Raw genomic sequence first — 21,750 nt, 5'->3', positions numbered from 1 at the left:
CTGGACAGCAAACTCTCAATGCAACATCAGGTCAACGCCGTATCCTCAGCCTGCTTCTACGCTATCCGCCTGCTCCGCAAAGTCTTCAGATGGCTCCCCGTCAGTACCAGAACCAGAAAAACTGTGTTACAGGCCTTAATCACCAGCCGACTAGACTGCAGCAATGCACTCTATGCAGGCACCACCCCAAAACTCATGCAAATACTCCAGACAATCCAGATGCAGCAGCCAGACTGATACTCAACCTGCCAAAGAGGACACTCATCACCCAGCAAATGAAGGACCTCCACAGGCTCCTCGTCGAGAAAAGATGCCTTTTCAAACTTCTACAAAGCCCTCCACAACCAAGAACCACCGATCAACCAGGAATTTCTGCTCCACACACCTCGCCCCCTGCACTAACACCACGTGTCTGCCGCTGCTGCTCCGGAGGTCTCTCTTTCTCCCACCTCACTGCTAAAGCCTGGGATGCCCTCCCCTTTCACCTTCACACCTTACCCTCGCTGACCCACTTCCAGAAGGGACTCAAGACCTGGCTATTTGACTGATACCGGAAGCACATAACCTGGACACCACCGGGGGTGATAGCCATGCTAAATACGTACAACGTGATTGATTGATACCTGTTTGCCATCTTTTTTATTTTTACTAATTTCATTTTGTGCCTCTTCTGATCTTGTTTTGCCCAATCCTGTTTTCACTCATTTCTTGATTCTCTAGAGTACTAGAATGCCTTACTGGTTTATGTTTGCGCTCCTTTGTCCCTGAATTATTTCCACATCCTGCTGAAAATTTATTTACTCCCATTGTTTCTGTTGATTACCCCATGCACTTTAATTCACCTACTAACAACTGTATGGGTACAATGGTGTGCTTGAGCCTCGGAATGCATTGGCTTGCATTTAGTCTATATCAAAGCTTGACTTCGATATAAGTTGTCATCCTTTTAATTTGGAAACATGGGATTATTATTAACACTCGTTCAGCTATAAATTTGTGATGGTACAACAGTTCCTTATAATGCATACACTATTTTAGTGATTGTATTTAATATATAACTCCTGATAGCAGAAGTTATTGTCACTAATGTGATCTATGAATTAAGTGTTAATTGCGTCAGTGGTAGAAGTATTGACAATAGTAGTGATATCCTAATTTGTAATTTGATTAGCTCTTCAGTAGTGGAGATGAGCTTGCGTGGGCCCTTAACAATTGCATACCACAACTTTTGTGAATTTAGTGGAAACCTCAATGCGTTTTTTAATATGTTTCTAGATTCTAGCGCCCGTGTACTCAGGTGAAAGTAGCTATGTGGTTAAATCCAAGCAGTTACTAAATATATCAAGCAAAACTGTGTCTTTAAGAAACTAATGTACAGGTCCTCTATGACACTGCATTACTTAACTTGATTTTTTTAAATATACAGTTCATTAACATAAGCAAAGTTTTTTTTTTACTATACACTACTATTATATCCATCCAATACTTTTTAAGTATTTTAAAGACATGGTTCAAAGGAAGCTGTTTAAAATGTATCTAGTTTGAGGAAGATTACTGTATTGTATTATTCTTTCACAACCGTTTGTAATGTATAAAAACATATAGTTTTCCAAATGCCAGTACAGAGATAATGGGAAAAAAGTACAGACATGTGAGATTAAAAAGCTAACAAAAGCAAGTTGGAAACCATGTTTCTTCCTGCTTCCTGACCTGTTATAGCATTGCAGACCCTCTTGCTTAGATAGGAACACAGTGACGGCTTCCACAGAGTAGCACGGGTTGAAAAATAAATTAAATTGTGACTAACCTTGTTGTCATACCTCTGCCTCACATCGTCCTCTGAAGCAAGAAGCACACAGGCTCCCTTGAGCCAATCACAACGCAGCGTTGTGATTGGTCTGAGCGCCGTGGATTGGCGCCCAGATGGGGACAGGGAGTCTGTGCATGTTCCTCCTGGTGCGGAACATGCAAAGTGCACAGGACTGTTTGGCAGGCCCAAGAGGGACGGCCAAACCGTCATGCTCACTTAAGTGCCCACCATTCCTCCCCTTGCTGGCTGTGATGACAGCCAAGCCCTGCCCTTTCCGCAAAGCTGCACGACTAAGGGAAAATAAAATGATAACTTAGTGTTATTATCATTTTATTTTTCCTTTTTCCACTGCAAAAAATGCAGCGGAGCGGCGCTCCTCTGCCTTAGCAGAGGAGCCGCCACAGTGGGAACGCCAAATTGGTGACACATTCATTAATCATGTAATTAGTTTTTCATTACACTACTAAGATGCAGCTCGACGTCCCACATTGTGTTCTCTTGTACTCGACAGTTCCTTACATTGCATACCCATGTGTATTTTCTTGTTGAACAGGTACTTATTGCTGCATTCGCGGTTTCAGGATATGCTTCTACCTACTACAGAGCAGGAAGCAAGCCTTTTAATCCTATGCTTGGGGAGACGTATGAATGTGTGCGAGAAGACAAAGGATTTCGTTTTTTCTCTGAGCAGGTAAGTCCATTATCTTAGTAGGAACTGTCAAAAATGTTGCCCTTCTTGGAAATGAATGGTTCCATCCAAAGCGTCAATGCTGCATTTTTAGTGGGAGGATGGGGGTGACTCCTGTCGGTAGCTGGCAGAGCCTATAGATATGTCAAAAAAGGAGTTCTTTCATGAGCACCGCTGCCCTTCAATCCTCATGTTAGATTTTGGAGTTCCTCACAAAAGGTGCAAAAAAGTAATATCTAATATGGGCTGAATACAATCTAACTATGTTACTAAGAGGGCACAGGATAGTGAGACCATAAACCCTGGACACCCCGTAACCTTCTAAGCAGAATGTTCATGTGTGAGGATTATTTGTTTTTTTAGTGATGATTGGATTGCTTGGTTGTCTTTGTTGACATCACTGGAATTATATTTGCTTTAACAGTGTAGCTTTTGAGCATACACCCTATAAAGTTCCCATGGCGTAATAGGAACAGATTAAGCAAATGTCAAATTAAATAATTAATTAATTGATTGCAATAGAAAATCCCAGTTTTTTGTTTTTTATACACAATTTAAGATAGGCTAATTGGCTGCGAAGATTAATTGAGCTAGAATTCCAAAGCAGGGCTCCTCACACTCTGAAGGCACAATAGCCCCATTTCCTAAGTTTTAATTAAGGGTCCTCTATTTACAGTTGGTCCTCCCACCTCAGGGCACTGCGCGGCACATGTGTTGTGACGGTCTTACTCATTACAAAAAATTTTGGGCTGTAGAAGATATGATGTGTAATGCCACTTTAAAGGGGATGCACTTTCTTACAGACTCTGAAACACTATCAGTTTTGTTTCTGTTATAACATTCTAGCAGCAATATTTTGAATATACTCCTTTGTTTTGGACAGCCATGTGTCTTGCTTACGATTACTGATGTAATAGCTACGGATAATGTCATGTCCAAGGGTCCTCCCTTTCCTATAAGTTATAGGCAGTGCCCTTGATAACTCGTCTCCTATCACCCTTGGCTATCGGCCAATGTCTTCTAATCACTTGGCTATCGGCCAAGGTCTTCTAATCACTTGGCTCACTTTCAGCGACATAGAGTTAAAGCATGTAATCAATTGAGTTACAGACTTTTCATTTTCTGGTCTGGCATTAGGATACAGCAACTGGTTCCTAGTTAAATTCTTAGATTTCCTCGTAGTCAAATTTACTATTTTGAAGCTGTATCTTCTTTTCAGAAATCATCCCTTCATCTTTGCCAATTGTTTATCATAGTCTTCTTCCTGACTACATATTCTTTTTAATCTGAGAGATTCCCCATACAGAATACTTTCTTTTAAATTCTTGGGATGGTGGCTTTTAAAATGCAAAGTTATATTTCCAGCTGTGTCTTTGCGGTATACAGATGTATTGATTTTACCATCACTAATCTTCAATAGTATATCCAAGAATGTTATTTCACTGGAACTAATGTATGCAGTAAATTTCAATTTAAGAGGATTGTTAAGCTTTTCTATATACTCATATGCTGTTTCCCCTGTTCCATCCCATAATAAAAACAAATTGTCTAATATACCGAGTCCAAATTAAAACATTCTGCACAAATTCATGGTTGTCATCTGCTTAAGCCACCTGCTTCTCCCACCAGCCCATCACCAGATTGGCAAAGCTGGGGGAGAAGTAGGTGCCCATAGTGGTGCCGACCTTCTGTCAATACAGGATCTCGTCATGCATAAATATGTTCTCTTTTAGACAGATTTGTATCATCTTGATAAGCATCCTGTTATGTTCCAGAAAACATGCTGGTCTGGTTTTCAAGAAACATTTGCAAGCACGTGTTCCAAATGTGTGATCAGTAGACGTATAAAGTGCAATCACGTCAGTCTTGTCATCAAATAAATATCTGACCAAACCAAGTTATGAATCTTTGTTATAAAATCACCATTGAAGGGCTTTTACAAAGGAGAATAGGAAGGTATCGATATATATGGCAGTATTCTCTAAACACAACTCTCATTGGAGGAGACGATAGGTCTCCCTGGAAAATTAATCAGGCTTTTTTGCCCTTTGGGTAAAATATAAAATGATGGAATTCTAGGATAAACTGAGCTTTAAAAATTATTGATCTAAAATGTCCTCTTCCATCCATGGTTTCAAAAGGGACTGATAGGAACTGATGGAGGCTTTATACTCTTCCATTGAGATCACTTCATAACAATCTATATCTCCGAATTGTCTCATCACCTCTAGCTTATAGTCACTTGATTCCATGATGACGACATTGCCTACCTTATCACTATTCTTTATTACATTAGAAGTATCTTCCTTAAGGAATTGCAGTGCCTTTCTCTGTTCCTCTGTGAGATTATCAATATTTATACCACCATTTTTCCTCAGTCTCATTAGGTCTTTAGCCACCATCTCATGGAATACATCTAGATTATCATGGGTAGTGGTAGGTATAGCACTTGATTTAGATTTAAAACCACTACCACTGGCAATTCTTGTAGCAATCCTGATGGTTTGCATCACTTGCTCTATCTCCACATTAGTAACTTCTCCTTCACTTTCACGATATAAGGTTTTAAGAGCAACGAGCCCCTCTACTTTCCCAATCTGTAGGTAACATGTGGCCATGTCTTTTGAAATAATACTCGGTTTAGCCTTCAACAATTTATGCATTTTGTTCAATTTTAATTTTCTTATAAACAGATAAAGGTCGATTCTGACCTGTGTATAATTAAATTCTGAGGTCTGACAAAATGAAAGTCCTAATTCCAAAAGAGATACCTCATCTTTAGTGAGACTTCTTAGTGATACATTGAGAAGTGTCATTTATTCTTCTCGGTTCCATTCTTCTGGCATGTTGCACGCTTGTTCTGTGGTGTTCCTGCTGTCACCTCGTCTGATCCAATGCCTCTGTTTGCGTCTTTTCCTTTTCCCCTCTGTCTTCCTCTTCTTAGGGGGGTCGGTCTTTCTTTGGTTTTTCGACTTGTTCCAACAAGCGAAATTCGTTGTGAAAACCCAAAGTCATGCTTCTTCATGCTTGATTGTCACCATCATCGTTGTCTGTGCTAATGTTGGAACTTGATCCTGTAGATATCAAAGCTTGCCTTCTCCTTTCTTTAAATATAATATTTTCTTGCAAAAGTTAATATTCGTCCTTCCGCATAATCACGTTTGTCTCTCTGAAACTTCTGTTGTTTTTTAACTTTGACCTCATATTCATATTTTCGCAATCACTACACCATTTTTTGCTGTAGTTCCTTCACTGCACCTTGATCTTCCAATTTTTTAATCTAATTTTTTAAAACTCTTAACTCACCATGAATCCCTGCCAGGTCCAGTTCAGCATGTTTCACCAATATCTCTATCATACATTTACTGGATTTGGCAGTGAATTCGGACCATTCCTCCAACAATCCAGAATGTGTGACTTCATACTTAGGGACCATGAGTTTTGTTAAACCTCTTAGTACCCTCTTAACCTCCAAATACCGCATCAATGAGGTCAGCTCCCATCACTTACTAATTTCTTTTTTAGCCAATTTTTCCAGCATGCTCATTTTTTTGTTTAATAGTCATTGTATCTGGAAACCATCATCATCATCAAACTTTATTTTGGTCGTACGACCATAAAAGTATGATGTACAGTACAACTCATTCATACCTGTTTAAAATGTAGATAAGACATGGCATGCATAGCGAGGCCATGAAGGTGCAATGTGCAATTCGGCTCATACATAAAAGATTAAAACTAGATTAAAACATAAGTCTCATAGCAGGAGCAACAAGCCAACTAGGACTAGAGTCAAGTTTGTAGTTCACGTGCTGGGCATCCCTCTATCTAGCACAACCAGAACAGTAACAACAAAAACCTCACTGGAGCCATTGTTTTCCAGAAGGGTCTGCTGTGTTCCCATTGTTAATTTGGCATGCAATCAATGCACATCTTGGCATCGTCCACAATGGTGTGCTACACTGCTGATGCTTTAAATAGTTTAAAAAACATTAAGAAACAATATTCTCCTCATCCTCAACCTGTTTGCAGCAGCTTCAACCTTATGCCCCACATGTGACCCAAGAACTTTGCAACTACACAGGCTGCCACTGGTCTTGGGTTTGATCTAAATATTTGCAAGGCTTCTGCATTATTGCGTGTCTCCAACTGCTTGCATACAGGCGTGAGCCACTTAGCTCTTGGACGTGAATTGGCTGGACAAGCAAATGGAACATGTGCTGATGTTTCTGTAGTAGCAGTACAAATTGAGCAAAACTGAGATGACACTGGGGTGTTTTACCAAGAGCTAGTGAAGGCCTTGAGGGGAAGCATGCCAAACCTGAACTGCATATATAATTTCCTATCAGTACATACGTGAATTATGTCCAAAAAATGTTCCAGGGAGGCAAGTGATTTAAAATCTGTGAATTCTACAATTAACCAGCCCCCATTGGGGTTGGCGACTGCAAACTGAGCTACCCAACCCCAATACTGCGCTTTAATAAGATCTTTGGTAGGGAGTGAAGTGGTGTCCCTATTTTCCCAGTGGCCCTCTAACCAAATGTTGGCTAATAGGCGTGCTATGTTCCTTAGCCACCCTATCTTATTCTATTTATCTAGAGAGATAACTTTCTCGAGGATCTTGGCATAAGACCCTAACTCAGGGGTGGACCTAATCCTCCGCCAAAACAGCAGTGGTCTTCGCTCAGCCTTGTCAGCCATCGATTTCCTGCCCAAGTCTAACCTTAAGGGATATAGGGGCTTGCTCTGAGGTAACTGGACTATACTCCTCAGAAATGTGTTCTCGGCTCTGGAGTGATCAACCGTCAATTCGAAGCCCCACAACTCTGCCCCATATAGAGCTGAACTCACTGCTTTAGATTCATATATCTGCTGTGGGGCTGCCTCAGGTTTGTTGTAGGAAGTACTATGTTCTTTAATCAGGGCCCCTACTGTTTGTGTGAGCTTCAAAGCCAATGTGGCCCCATGAGGTTTCCAGAACATATCTTCGGCTATAGTTACACCCAGGAATTCAAAGATGCTAACTCTCTCAAACAGGGTGTCTCCCAGAATTGGACTTCCCTTGTAGGATATGTGGGGTTGATCGTCACAAATGTTGCTTTTGAAGTATTAATCACTAGACCACGTAAGCTATAGAAATCCTTAAATCGGTTAAGCAATAGCTGGAACCTCCCCTGGAGTTTCGGACTCTAGCAGGGTGTCGTCTGCAAACAGGAGTGTCACAATCCTTTCGCTCCCCAACATCAGTGCATCAGCTGGCACCTGCTGTAGATACTGCACAACTTTGTTCATATACAGGTAAAAGAGTGTGTGAGCCAAAACACACCCTTGGCGGACACCCCTGCAGACGTCAATTGAATTGGTGAGCTGGCCTTGATTACCCCAGTGGACTTTGGTGAAGTTTGCAACATGGAGGCGAATGACTAAAGATAAAACTTCTGGTGGCAACTTCATATCTGTTAGGACTTGCCACAGTTTCTGTCTGGGGACAAGGTCAAAGGCAGTTTTTAGATCGATGAATGCCACATATAAACTCCCCCGGCCAATGACCACAGTCTTCCAGAAAAGGAGGGGAAAGTGGGACACCTGGTCTATTGTTCCCGTCTTGTCTCTAAAGCTGGCTTGGAAGGGAGTTAAGATGTTATTCTCACCGATCCAGTCCTGTATCTTAACCAGGAGCGCACAACAGACCACTTTTTTGAATGGAGTCAATGAGGCTAATCGGTCTGTAGTTACTGGGTAACCTGTCACCTTTTTTGAAGATGGAGATCACCTCTGCTACTTTCCATGACTGAGGTACTGGGGCACCCCCTGCAATAGTGTTATACAGGCTCAAGATGTAAGCCGACCAATTTTCACTGTCATATAAGAACACAATGCTAGGGATCTCATCAGGGCCAGGAACCTTAGCTTGAGCGATTGAATTGATGGTAGACTGTATTTCGCTTCTTGTAAAGAGCTCCATGGAAAAAGGTGAATCTAACTGGGGTGTTACCAGGTCAGACAGGCACGGTCCTGCATACAATAGCTTAAAATGATTGTATCAGGTGGATATTGAAATATTATTTGTTGATGGTGGGGCGTCTTAACGTCCACCCTTGTCACTTGGAGTCACAACGTTTTTGAGTCTTTGCGGGCACATGCCTTCCCAATATGCTTCCACCTATTCTGATGACACTCCCTTTTTGCTCTATCTTGGGTTTCTTTATAGGACCATCTCAGATCTCTTACTAGGTCAGTTTTATTGGATCTGAGTGTAGACAAAGGTTGTCGTTTTAGCTGCCTGCACTCGTGGTTAAACCATGCAGTCTGCGGGGTTACACTAGAACTAAACTTCGGGCGGGGCGAGTGATCGGCAAAATGGGTGGCCTGCTGTTTGAAAAAGCAGGAATGGCTAGGTGCTAAAGTTACCAGGCCTCCTGGTTGCTCAAGCAGAACTCTAAAGTCCTGGAATATCTATATCTGGAAGCACATTTGCCGACCCGCTGACATTACTCGCGGCAGCCGCCTCCTCCGAGTCATCGAAGATGTGCTTAACCGCCGCCAGTCGCTCCGCATCAAACTCTTTCAATGACATCGCTGCTTTGTTCATTCTACCGGTCGATACGCCACGTCTCACACTCTGGGAACCTCCTTCCCTCCTCGTAGTCACTCCCTGACACTGCCACTCTTCAGCTTCGTCTTTATTTCCCCTCAAGGATCTCCGTTGGATTTTTCCTCTCCAGTCAGCCTCTTGGTTCGCGTCAGAAACTCCCAAAGACATGATCACTTTCCTGGCCATACTGCTACATCCAACATGGAGGGTGCGGCTGCGGGAGTCGTTTCAAGAAGCAAAAACAAAACACCCTCTAATCAAGACCTCATCCACCTACGTGCGGGTGAACCAATTGCCACTGGGCAGATATAGTTAAGATTGTGTTTCCATAGGAAATGCCTTTTTACTCCAGTATTGGAACTTTCATAGATTCACATGTTTGAATCATTCCCCGTCATCCAGATGGGAGTCCCCGGTATATCAAAAAAGCAATGCTTAAATCAATAAAAAGCAGAAAAAAGGCATTGGCCCATTTCAGTTTTATAACCCATAACTTTTGTTTTGTAAAAGAGACCAAAAAAATCCTTGAACCAATCAGGACCCTAAACCCTCTACAACACTCCTGAGAGAGCCTTAGACCTTAAGATTTTCTACTGCATGTTGTGCTAGGGAGTCTCCTCTGAGCTCTGCTCAGTTTTCTCTTGATAATTAGTGATTTTGGAGTATTCTTAGCTTTCCTCTCAGATTTCATCTGCAGGATTCTTCTTCAGTACTGGTTGGTGATCACTCTGACTTTATTATGTCAGGAAAGGAGAAAAAGGGTCTGTTTAGAGCCTGTGCTACCTGCTCCAAGAAGAGGCTTTATACTGATGACCCTCATGAGGACTGTATTTATTGCCTCTATCCAGACCATCAAGCAAAGGACTGCAAGCTATGTCGTACCTTTTCTAGTAAGACTTTACAGGACCATGAGGGACACCTTGTGATATGGTTTCAAAAGCTAAAAGCCAGAAAGGAGGTAATTTCTAGTGACTGCAAAGAGGCATCCTCTTCCTCATCCAGAAGGTCCCATAAAAGAAGAAGATCACCACATACCCATTGTTCTGAGGAGCGTCCGGGAAAAGCCCTTAAAAAGACAACTCAGGGGTCTCATGGGTGCAGTCCCTCAAAATCTCCTCAGAGACATGAAAAGGAGAGGAGACGACATGCTTCGGGGATAAAACTGCTAAAAAGGCGAGTTCTGAGCCGCCTTAGACACCCCCTCAGGTCATGCACTCCTTCAAAAAGCCTTCTTCAGTGCCTCCTGAAGTAAAAACGTTGACGAAATCCTCATCGTCGACGGGAACGTCGACGAAGAAACCATCTATGTCGTCGCCGACGAAGGGTGATATTCGCCTGCTACCAAAGGTCTAAGCGTCCACGGCAGAGTTGGGGTCACCGTTGATGGAGATTTTATCACCGTCGACAACAATTTTGATGCCTGTATCATCGATGGTGGCGTCGAAGACAATTACGGTGCTGACGGCTCGGTCGTTGACGATTACGACGACAGTAACCACGTCGTCGACCGTGGCCAAACCATCGCTAATGGTTTCCAAGTTACCGCTGACGGTTGCAACTTCGATGATGGTGTCGTTGGCGATCTCGTTTACGGGCTCGCCGACAAGGGAAAAACACCGGAAACGTCAGAAATCGCTAGGGGGAGAATTATGCCTGAAATCACATCTCCTAGCAAAGTTACGCTTCTCTTGCCATCTCACCTGCTAGAAGAGCAGGATTCTGAGGAAGAAGACAAAGGACCTTATGGCTATGCAAGTAGCCCATCCCAGCTGCACATTAAGTGTCAGGAGGACGACTTTGATGAGGAATAGGGCGAATATCAATGCCCTCCTCAGGAAAAATACCACCAGAGTTATCAGGGGGAAGTGGTTTGCATGTTGTCCTCTTTGTTGACGGACCTACAATTCATGTTGGATGATTTCAGGAAGAGATTTCCACCAGCTCCTGTATCTCAAGAAATGCCATCAGCAGTTCCACGCCCATGATCTATACCATCTACTGTGATGAGGGGCCAAGTTGTGCTGGCGGAATCTTAAAGAGATTGCCTCCACCAATCCATCAACAGGATCCGGTTACTACAGACAACGACCAAGAGGAGGGAGAAATTAAAGATACTGATAGAGAATGGGATAACTACCTCATTCCCACGCCCTCTTCTTCCTCTCCGGTACTGGTTGACTCACCTCCAGAGGATATTGGTAGATTTTATAACTTGCTGGAAAGAGCTACAAAAAGATTTGACCTACCTATGGCAGCTACACAGATGGAGTGTTTTTTATATGATTTTAAGGGCCATCCCGATAATAAGTCAGGTATGGGAGGAAGGACTTAAGGTCATAAAAACACCAGCAATAGTAACACCAGTACCCTCGAGGTTGGAAAAGAAGTATAAGGCCCCAGTGGACACTCCTGCCTGTTTGGTGGGCCATCCCAAACCGGATTCCATTATTTCCCAAGCAGCTCAATGGAAATCCAAAAATCCATCGGCACCCATTACAACACCGCTGCATAGGGAAGGCAGACGCCTAGATAACGCAGGTAAGCGATTCTCCTCAAAGTAAGCTCTGTTGGTCAGAGCGGCTAATGCCCTTGCCATATTGGGCAGATATGACAGACAAATGTGGTGTGACCTGGCTCCGTATATGGATCAGCTTTCAGAGGAAAGTAGACCAGAGGTAAAGAAAATTCTCCAGGAGGGTGAGAGAGCTTCTGCAGAAGAAATAGATTGTGCGATGGATATCACAACTACAGCTTTCAGATCCCTGTGGGGGTGGATCGTTTTTGTGCCCTCAAGGATGGCTACGAGCAACATCATTTAGACCGAGGTCCAAAATAATTTCCTGGACCCTTCTTTCGATGGAGAGGCTTTATTTGGAAAGCATTTAGACGATGCGCTGCAGGATATCAAGGAAGATACCGATACAGCGAAGGCTCAAGGGATACTACAATATCGGAAAGTCCCCTTTAGAGGAGCCAGAGGAAGAGGCCTTTCATCCTACAGAGGAGGATACCAACAATACAGATACCCCTCTTACACTACATCTTCCCAACCATACCGTCAGCAGTATGTTCAACGACAGCAGCAGTTAGGGTCGTATTCTAGATCTGCTCCCAGAAGAAAAACATGTAGTCAGGGAAAAGACACCTCAAGACGTCAATGACAAGCTTCAGGCTCCAGCTATTTTTATTCCTTCCTCCCCAGAAGTTCCCCAGGTGGGACACATTTATTTTCATCTTTACCAGTGGCAGAAAATAACCACCGACCAGTGGGTCCTCAATCTAATACAATTTGGCCATACATTGGAGTTCCTTCAGATCCATCCTTGTACTCCTCCGGGACGCCAGGAAGTCAAACATCTACATCTCATGCGCTTAGAGATTCTAACAATGCTCCAAAAAGGAGCAATAGAACCGGTGCCAATCTCCCTTAGGGGCAAAGGATTTTATTCCCGTTTCTTTCTGGTTCGCAAGAACTTTCGTCAATGGCGTCCTATCCTGGATCTGAGAGCTCTAAATACTTATCTCAAAAAACAGTCCTTCCGTATGGTTTCCCTTGAAGACATTCTGCTACTCCTAAACCCAGGAGATCATATGACCACCTTAGACTTACAAGATGCATATTTTCACATCCCCATCCATCCCTCCCACAGGCAGTACCTTCGATTTGTCGTAGCCGGAAGCCATTACCAGTTCAAGGTGCTGCCGTTTGCCCTCAAGTCCGCCCCAACGATTTTCACAAAGTGTCTGGCTCCAGTGGCGGCTGTTCTGAGGAAACAAAGGCATCAGGTATTTCCGTACTTGGGCGACCGGTTGATCAAAGCACCTTCACATGCAGCGGCTCAGTCGTCCACAGTGGCATGCACAAGACTGTTGGCCGAATTAGCCCTGACTCTGGACAAGGGGAAATCTTCTCTCCATCCTTCCAAGAGCATTACGTTCTTAGGGGCAATTCTGGACACCACAATAAACAGGGTGTTTCCTTCTCTCGAGAGACAGCAGAAGCTAATCTCTCTGTCCCAAGCATTCGCAAGAAAAAAGTCACTTTCAGTACGACACTACAAGTTACTCCTGGGGACAAGGTCTTCATGCATCCCTCTCGTCCCTTTCTGCCGGTTAAGGCTGTGTCCATTACAGGAGGAACTGGATCGGCAGTGGCGTTAAGCTGTGGGATCCTTCGAGGATGTCATCACAATCACACCAGGTATGATATAGGCCGTGTCTGGGTGGACCCAACGTCAAAATATCTCAGTCGGCCTTTCCTTTCACACCATGCCGGCTCCACAGGTCATCACCACCGATGCTTCCCTGGAAGGTTGGGGGGCCTTCCTTCAAGACCTCCAGGTCAGTGGGCGTTGGCAGAGTCAAGACCAACAACTTCACATCAATCTATTGGTACTCATGGCAGTGAGATTAGCATTGCTGGCTTTTCTGCAGAGGATAAAGAACTCGGCTGTGCTGATCAGGATAGACAACACAACAGCAATGTATTATCTCAACAAGCAAGGCGGCACGTGATCTCTCCCCCTATCTCAGGAGGCGCAGAGAATCTGGAAATGGGCAGTTCAGAATGGAATCTCGCTAAAAGCAGAACACCTTCCCGGGGATCAAAATGTCAAGGCAGACACATTAAGCAGACTCAAGTCAACCTGCCACGAATGGGAGATTGAATAGGAAACCCTAGACAGTATCCTTCTAAAGTGGGGCAAACCAACAGTGGACCTCTTTGTGACAGCTCAGAAAAAGAAATGTTGTTTCTTTGCAAGTTGGCGTCACCAACAGGGATCCTGGGGGAATGCGTTTTTGATGGCATGGTCAGGTGTCTTTGCCTATGCCTTTCTGCTGATTCCCCTACTACCACGTCTTCTCATGAAGATCAAGAGAGATACGTGCAGAATGATCCTGATAGCCCCATGGTGGTCCATAACAACACTGGTTCACAGTGCTTCTCCTTCTGTCGGAACCTCAACCGATTCTCCTTCAGTCCATTCCAACTCTCTTGACGATGTCGCGGGGACAAGTGCTTCATCTAGACCCCAAGTCACTACGTTTAGCAGCATGGCTCCTGAACACTGTGAATTTCAACATCTAAAAGTACTATCTGAGTGCAGGAATATTCTCTGAAATGCCAGAGCACAGAGTAGGAATAAGACGTACAGAATGAAATGGAAAAGATTCTGACTATGGTGCTAGTCGTCTAATATTCATCCTCTAAGATCTGCTTTTCATGAGATCCTTCCTTACATTCTACTTTTAGCGAAATCTAGATTAGCACATGCTTCAATAAAAATTCATCTAACCGCTATATCCCGTTATAGAAGGACCTCATCAGGACCATTTCATGAAAGGATTATTTCATACCTTTCCCCCAGTCAAGCCTCCGCCGTCTCTCTGGTAGCTGAATATAGTGCTATGGCAACTCATGAAGCATTCCTTTGAACCCATTCACAGGGCGGACCTTAAATTCTTGTCTTGGAAGGTGGCTCTTCTCCTGGCGCTCACATCGGCCAGGAGAGTTGGGTACATTCAAGCCCTAACCATACAGGAACCTTTTCTGCTGTTCAAATAGGATCAGATAGTCCTTCGAACTAATCCAAAGTTTATATCCAAAGTACCATCAGACTTTCACTTGAATGAGCCTCTTATCCTCAACCGACTACTGCAGTGGAGAGGACTCTCCATTCACTGGATATCCAGCGTTGTCTGAAATTTTATCTACAGAGAACTAAAGCTTTTCACAAATCGTCACAGCTCTTTGTATCCTTCAGAGCATCCAGAAAGGGCTATCCTCTTTCCAAAAGAGGAACTGCTCTGTGGATCTCAAGTGCAATCCTATATTGCCATCATGCAGCAGGAAGCCTTTGGGAGCACAGGTTCGTGCTCATTCGACGAGAGCTGTATCTACATCCACTGCGTTGTTTGCTGGAGTACCTATCCAGGATATATGCAGGGCTGCTCCCTGGAATAGTACACACACTTTTACCAGGCATTACTGCCTGGATGCAGCCACTGACAATGATGTGGCAGTGGGACAGGCAGTGCTGAGAAACCTTTTCCAGTGATGGTGAGCTCTCTCTTTCATCCCTCCTTCCTTTTTACTGTTAAAATATGCACATTTTATTATAAATGCTTTTCTCATTGTGTAGAGATTTATAATGTAGTGGTTTCCAAAAGAACTGTTTATTCTCTGTGATGTTTACAATTATAGAGTTTAAGCATGGAATATTTAACAATGGGGAGTTCAATGGTTTTCTCCGGTAAAGCTGTTGCTCCCTACAAATGGACAATTTAAAGCACACTCTTGCATATGTTTACGTTCATGCAGAATAAAATGTGCTACGTACTGCTAGCTACTATGATTCAAGCATGTGAATCTATGAAAGTTCCAATACTGGAGCAAGAAAACAAGTTAGTAACCTGTAACTATAGTTCTCCAGTATTGGAAACTTTCATAGATTCACATGCGACCCCCCCTCTTTCCCTGAGAGGCTCACCTTTTAATTTTTTGCACAGGGTTATCTTGGGCACAAGTGCTCGGAAAATCTGAAGGTCTAAGGTTCTCTCAGAAGTGTTTTAGAGGGTGAAGAGTCCTGATTGGTTCAAGGATTATTTTTGGTCTCTTTTACAAAACGAGAGTTATGGGTTACAAAACTGAAATGGGCCTAGGCCTTTTTTCTACTTTGTATTGATTTAAGCATTGCTTTTTTGATATACCGGGGACTCCCATCTTGACAACGGTTTCCAATACTGGAGAACTACAGTTACAGGTAAATAACTTGTTTTCTTTGAGTTGCTAATAACTATGGCGCCAGTTGATAAACCTTCACAAAACTATCCAAAATAGTACTCTTTTTTTGCCTAGTTTGTGAATGGAAAGTTTTGCAGTGATCCGTCAAGCCGAGGATGAGAAAAAGGGGGGTCCCCATTCCTTATTTCCATAGGAACTTTGGATACAGCGACAGCCCAAAACGCCAGAATGGATTTACATCAAATTTAGCAGAAATCTAGATCTTGGTCCAGAAAGAGTGCTTTTTGTGATTTGGTGTAAATCCGTTCATTAGTTTTTGAGTAATTAGTGCTCAAACACTTTATATACATGAAGCTGCAGAGGCTCCGCAGACTTGACAGATCTGGAGATTCCGAGGTAAAATGTAAAAAAAATAAAACGCAGGCTCCCACGCTACTATAAAATATGCCCCGCCCCCAGGGAGGGGAGGAGTTACTGGTGCAAAACATTAATTAGGAGAGGGGGACATATGCCCCCCCGGAGCCTCTGGGAGGCCCTGGGAACCTCATCCCCCAGGGCTGACATAAATACTAAGGGTAGGGTGGCTCACGGCCCCTCTCCCCGAGCCTCAGTATGTGCTGAGCACCCCATTCCCTGATCCGATGTAACATTAAAGAGGAGGGGGGTGCGCAATTCTCCTCCCTGAGCCTCAAAAGGCTCCGTGACCCCATCCCTCTGGGCCGAATTCCCCCCAAAAAGGGGAGAGGGGCTCCCAGCCCCCTCCCTAAGCCTTAATTGGCCCCTGGGACCCCATCCCCTGGGGTCAGTATTAAATTGAAGGGTAGGGTGCGCCCCGCCCCCCTGAGCCTGTAAAGGCCCTGGGAACCCCTCTCCCCAAGCCTCAGTAGGTGCTGAGCACCCCATACCCTGATCCGATGTAACATTAAAGAGGAGGGGGGTGCGCAATTCTCCTCCCTGAGCCTCAAAAGGCTCCGTGACCCCATCCGTCTGGGCCGAATTCCCCCCAAAAAGGGGAGAGGGGCTCCCAGACCTCCCTAAGCCTTAATTGGCCCCTGGGACCCCATCCCCTGGGGTCAGTATTAAATTGAAGGGTAGGGTGCGCCCCGCCCCCCTGAGCCTGTAAAGGCCCTGGGAACCCCATCTCTCATGGCCAGCTCAAGTACTGTTTCCCTAGGAGCCCACCCCTGGGACACAGTAGTTTCCCTGCCCACATATTTCTGCTCCCACCTAGCGGGAGCATTTTAAAAACCCCCACCGGGTGGGAGCAGACATGACCTCCCTGCTCACAGGGGCCATGCCCGGCGTGGGGTTGACTGCCAGCAGAGTTTGGACGCTGGTCATGCCCTGCGCCCAATCCCATGCCATGCACTGCCAAAGGCTATGGGCAGCATGAGGTTGGCTGCCTGCGGGGGTGGGAGTGTTGGATTTATGTATTATATTACATTAAAAAAAAGCTAGAAATTTACGGAAAACAACGTAGGTAACTAAAACAGCTTGCCTTTGCCATGCACTGCTAATTTCCCCACATAATGACATCACTCATAACATCTTCGTTGATCTCATTGATAATATCACTGCAGGATTTGCAATTACATTTTGGATGAGAAAACTATGCTTGGGATGCAAGTTATAGTTACCTTAGGGCTCGAGTTATAGTTACTTGAGATAGCTATAATTAGTGAATTTCAGTGGTTTTGTACGATTAAAGTGCTACGTTGTCACTGTAATTTTCACCTAACTATAACATTACTTTAATCTTTTGTTTTTTTCCGTGAATGTAGCTTTCTATCTGTTCATAGATATATAGATCTATAGATAGATAGATAGTTATATACAGATATAGATAGATATATACATACACACACATATATGTAGATATACACACATATATATTTCAAAATATGTATATATGTGGGTGTGCAAAATATATGTATATATTATCTACTGGCGGTCGCCAGTAGATAGTTATAGTTAGGACCGTGTTTCCATAGGAAATCTGAAAATTCTATTTTGAATAACTTTGGCGCCGGTTGACGAATCCTCGCGAAATTTTCAAAACTAATGGGGCGCTCCGCTCAGCTCCTACCCTGAAAGTCTCGGGGTGATTCGTCAAGCGGGGGCTGAGAAAAAAGGGGGGTTCCAAAACGCATTTTCCCCATGCATTTTCCCATAGGACCTTTAGTCGAAGGTACAGCCCGAACAGCTGAACAGAATTACTTGAAATTTGGCAAAGAGGTCCTCAGGTCAGGCATGTGCCTTTTCCATATATGGTGTCAATCTGTTCAGTAGTTCCACATATATATCTATAAGCGCGCACCGTGCGCGCACGGTGCGCGCACCATAACGTGCGCGAGCGTAATTCTGATTGGTGGTTACTTGTCAGTCAACATTCGAATCGGTCGAAATCAGGAAGTGTCGGCCGCCATTTTGTGTGTTTTGTGTGTGACAGTGAAAAAGAAAGGTGGAGAACGTGAAAAGGGGGCAGGGTAGAGAGTTCCTGACCCCCTAGCCTTTGTCAGGGGGTCCCTGAAGGACCCCGAAGGATGAAAAATACATTTTTTTTTTTTTTCTAAAAATCGCGTGGAGCGCGCACGGTGTGCGCACGGTGAAAAACCTTAAAAAAAACAAAAAAAACATTTTAAACGAGCCATTCCATATTACAGGATACAGTCAATCTATAACTATATACATAGGTAGCTTATTGTAAAATAAATATATCTAAAAAATATAATAAAACATACATAACTTAGCATTTAAAAAACCTTAGGAATCAGCATTTAAAAAACCTTGCAAATTCACTTAAAAAAACCATAGGTTTCACACACGTTAAAGTTAGCTGGACATTTCACTCGTAAAAAACCATTGAAATTCCCCCGTTATAGTTAGTTCAGATAACTATAACTCGCGCGACCGCCACTCTATCACAAGGATGATGTCATCAGTGATGTCATGAGTGATGCCACTGACCATGTCATGAGTGATGTAATTTGTGACGTCATCAGCAGTGGATTGCGGGCGCGCGAGTTATAGTTATCTGAACTAACTATAACAGGGGAATTTCAATGGTTTTTTACGAGTGAAATGTCCAGCTAACTATAACATGTGTGAAACCTATGGTTTTTTAAGTGAATATATATATATATATATATTTATTCAATAATCAAAAAAATGCTGCACTCTAGAGATTCGTATTCCAAGGTTTATTTCACAACCACTACCACCAACGAGTTTTGACACAAGCTCTTGTTCACTGAACCTTGAACAAGACCTCATGTCGAAACGCATTGGTGGTAGTGGTAGTGAAATAAACCTTAGAATACGGATCTCTGGAGTGCAGCATCTTTTTTTGATTATTGGATTAATTCACGGGCTGGATTCTACCCGCTTTGCCTGCATCGGTTAAGAGCGCGCTGGAAGTTGGAATCATCTTGTTTATATATATATCACACAATAATCCAAGTAAGTGTGCTCTCAGGATCATAAGACACACAATCCAAATGTTGATGCAAACCAAGGGCCCGATTCACAGAACTAACTTAAGACAAAATCCTAAACTTACTACTTTTGGTATTCACAGAAGTTAGGATTTTGTCTTAAGTTTGTCTTAAGACAACCTTAAGACAACCTTAAGACAGTCTTAAGACAGTCTTAAGACAGACTTAAGACAAACTTAAGACAGACTTAAGAAAGACTTAAGTTAGGATTTTGTCTTAAGTTTGTCTTAAGTCTCTCCTAAGTCTGTCTTAAGTTTGTCTTAAGTCTGTCTTAAGTCTGTCTTAAGACTGTCTTAAGTCTGTCTTAAGTTTGTCTTATGATAAACTTAAGACAAAATCCTAACTTCTGTGAATACCAAAAGTAGTAAGTTTAGGATTTTGTCTTAAGTTTACAGCAGATATCAGTCCAGTATCAGTCAACTTTTTAGATGTGCAGGTTTATATCAAGGAGGGTCAGATCCACAATACACTACATAGAAAATCAACAGCTGGCAATTCAACACTTCATGCCAGCAGTGCACACCCGCAGCACCTCATACAGAGTATCCCCTATGGGGAGATGCTGCGTCTTAAACGTATTTGTAGTGACCACACGGACCTTATACAGGTACAGGCCGCCAGTAAAAACAGATTTCTGGCAAGAGGATACTCCAGAAAGGTTATTGACAGAGCAATTCAAAAAACCAATGATCTTGAGAGAGCAAGCCTCTTTCAAACAAAAGGAGTAGCCAAGGGAACTGAGGATCAATTTAGATTTATCCTGAACTACAGCAAACAGGGCAGAACCCTTAGAAATCTAATCAACAAAAATTGGCCTATTGTGTTGGGGGACCCCATCATAGGCCATTTACTCCCTAAAAGAGCGTCAATAACCTTCAGCAGAGCGCCATCCATGCGGGATGCATTAGTCAGGAATGACTTGGAAAATCAGACTCAAGTCACCTGGTTAAGCCAAAGAAAGAAGGGGTTCTTTCGATGTAAATCGTGTAAAGCATGTCAACAGGGCGTCAACACCACTGCCTTCAAGACACCCTTTACCAAAGAAGAAATCCCAATCACCAAATACCTAACCTGCAAAACAGATCATGCCATTTATGTGCTGGAGTGCCCCTGTGGACTAAGGTATGTAGGTAGTACTATCCTACAAGGGCACAAGAGGGTACTCCTGCACCTTAGTGCGATTAAGAATTCTGACTCAGCGTACCCTGTCGCTAGACACTTTGAGGACCTTCATAAATCCGATCCCACTCTGTTAAAATATTTTTTGATCGACAACATTCCACACAAAAAAAGAGGGGGTGATAGGGTCAGAGCGCTTAGACAATTAGAAACCAGATATATCCTAAATTTGGATACTAAGCACCCTAATGGCCTCAACCAAACCGAAGACCTATACACGTGTTTGTGAATCTCTGTCACTAACATCTTTCGTCATAGCTAAATCGGGGTTAAATCTGAATAAGTAGCTTTACTGTCCAATAATCGAGCCTCATGGGAAAAACCAGATAAATTTAAGGAAAACAGATCTATAATAAAACTAATAGGATGGAACACTATGTCCATATTCTATATTTCCTTATGCCGTTTGTGCATATTTGCACTTCTCAAATAACCACACTAACACATCGGGTTCTTCTTTTTTTAAACAACTTAAAAAATCATTTTTTGATTTTGGGGATAAAATGTACACACAGCACTAAGCACTTTAGGTAAGAAAAGGATTTTCTTTTGTTTTTCTTCTCCTCACATACACTTACCCCACATGCAAATAAGATAATATGAGGTTGTTAAATACTGATCAGGACCTTTTTTGATTTCACCATAGTGTCCAAAATATAACCAGTCTACTTAGACACATTGCTACATGGTATTTATACCTGGACGGTCTTGGTGACATTTATACATATATATGTACTTGTACACGCAAATGATTATGGCCATATAGAAGGAAAAGTTTTTTTGACATAGCAGCAATATTTATGCTTTTAGCTTATTTATTTATTTAAATGAGATTGATTTTTTAAATTTGACTGACAATGTCTAATTAAAATGTTAAAACTGGCCACACAAATATGTACATCAAACTGACAAGGTCGATTATTGTAGATATTTTAGCATTGTTGTAATAATTTTACCAATTTGCTATTTGCTATTTGCACACTAAAATGTGATAATTCGAAAATGTATAAACTCACATGTGAAATTTCCTCTATGTCTATGATCGAATCGAACCTCACTAGCATGTCCCATTTAAATGAATTATAAAAAAATGCAAAAAAACACAATTTAAGACACCGCGAGATGTGTAGCGCGTCATGTGATCAAGGTCCTTCTGGGACCGAAACGCGTCATGTCGATCGTGTGAGCTGAGGCTGAATAATAACTTTTAATGGCGTAATGGATTTTGTGGTCCGC

General features: G+C 42.9%; 1 protein-coding gene across 4 annotated transcripts in view; it reads left to right on the top strand.

Moving 5' to 3' along the window:
* The window catches only part of OSBPL6 (oxysterol binding protein like 6), a 690,319-nt gene that overhangs the window by 533,171 nt on the left and 135,398 nt on the right, over window positions 1-21,750 (top strand). For all 4 annotated transcript variants that reach the window (XM_085645216.1, XM_085645218.1, XM_085645217.1 and 1 more), the window contains one exon: window positions 2,364-2,501. In XM_085645216.1, coding sequence (XP_085501342.1) covers window positions 2,364-2,501 — 138 coding nt within the window. The remainder of the gene's footprint in view (window positions 1-2,363; window positions 2,502-21,750) is intronic.

This window comes from Triturus cristatus, chromosome 3_1 (assembly GCF_964204655.1).
Source record: "Triturus cristatus chromosome 3_1, aTriCri1.1, whole genome shotgun sequence".
In the NCBI taxonomy this organism is placed as follows: domain Eukaryota; kingdom Metazoa; phylum Chordata; class Amphibia; order Caudata; family Salamandridae; genus Triturus; species Triturus cristatus.
The sequence above is the reverse complement of the archived record's forward strand: the minus strand, read 5'-3'. Positions and strand labels throughout refer to the sequence as shown.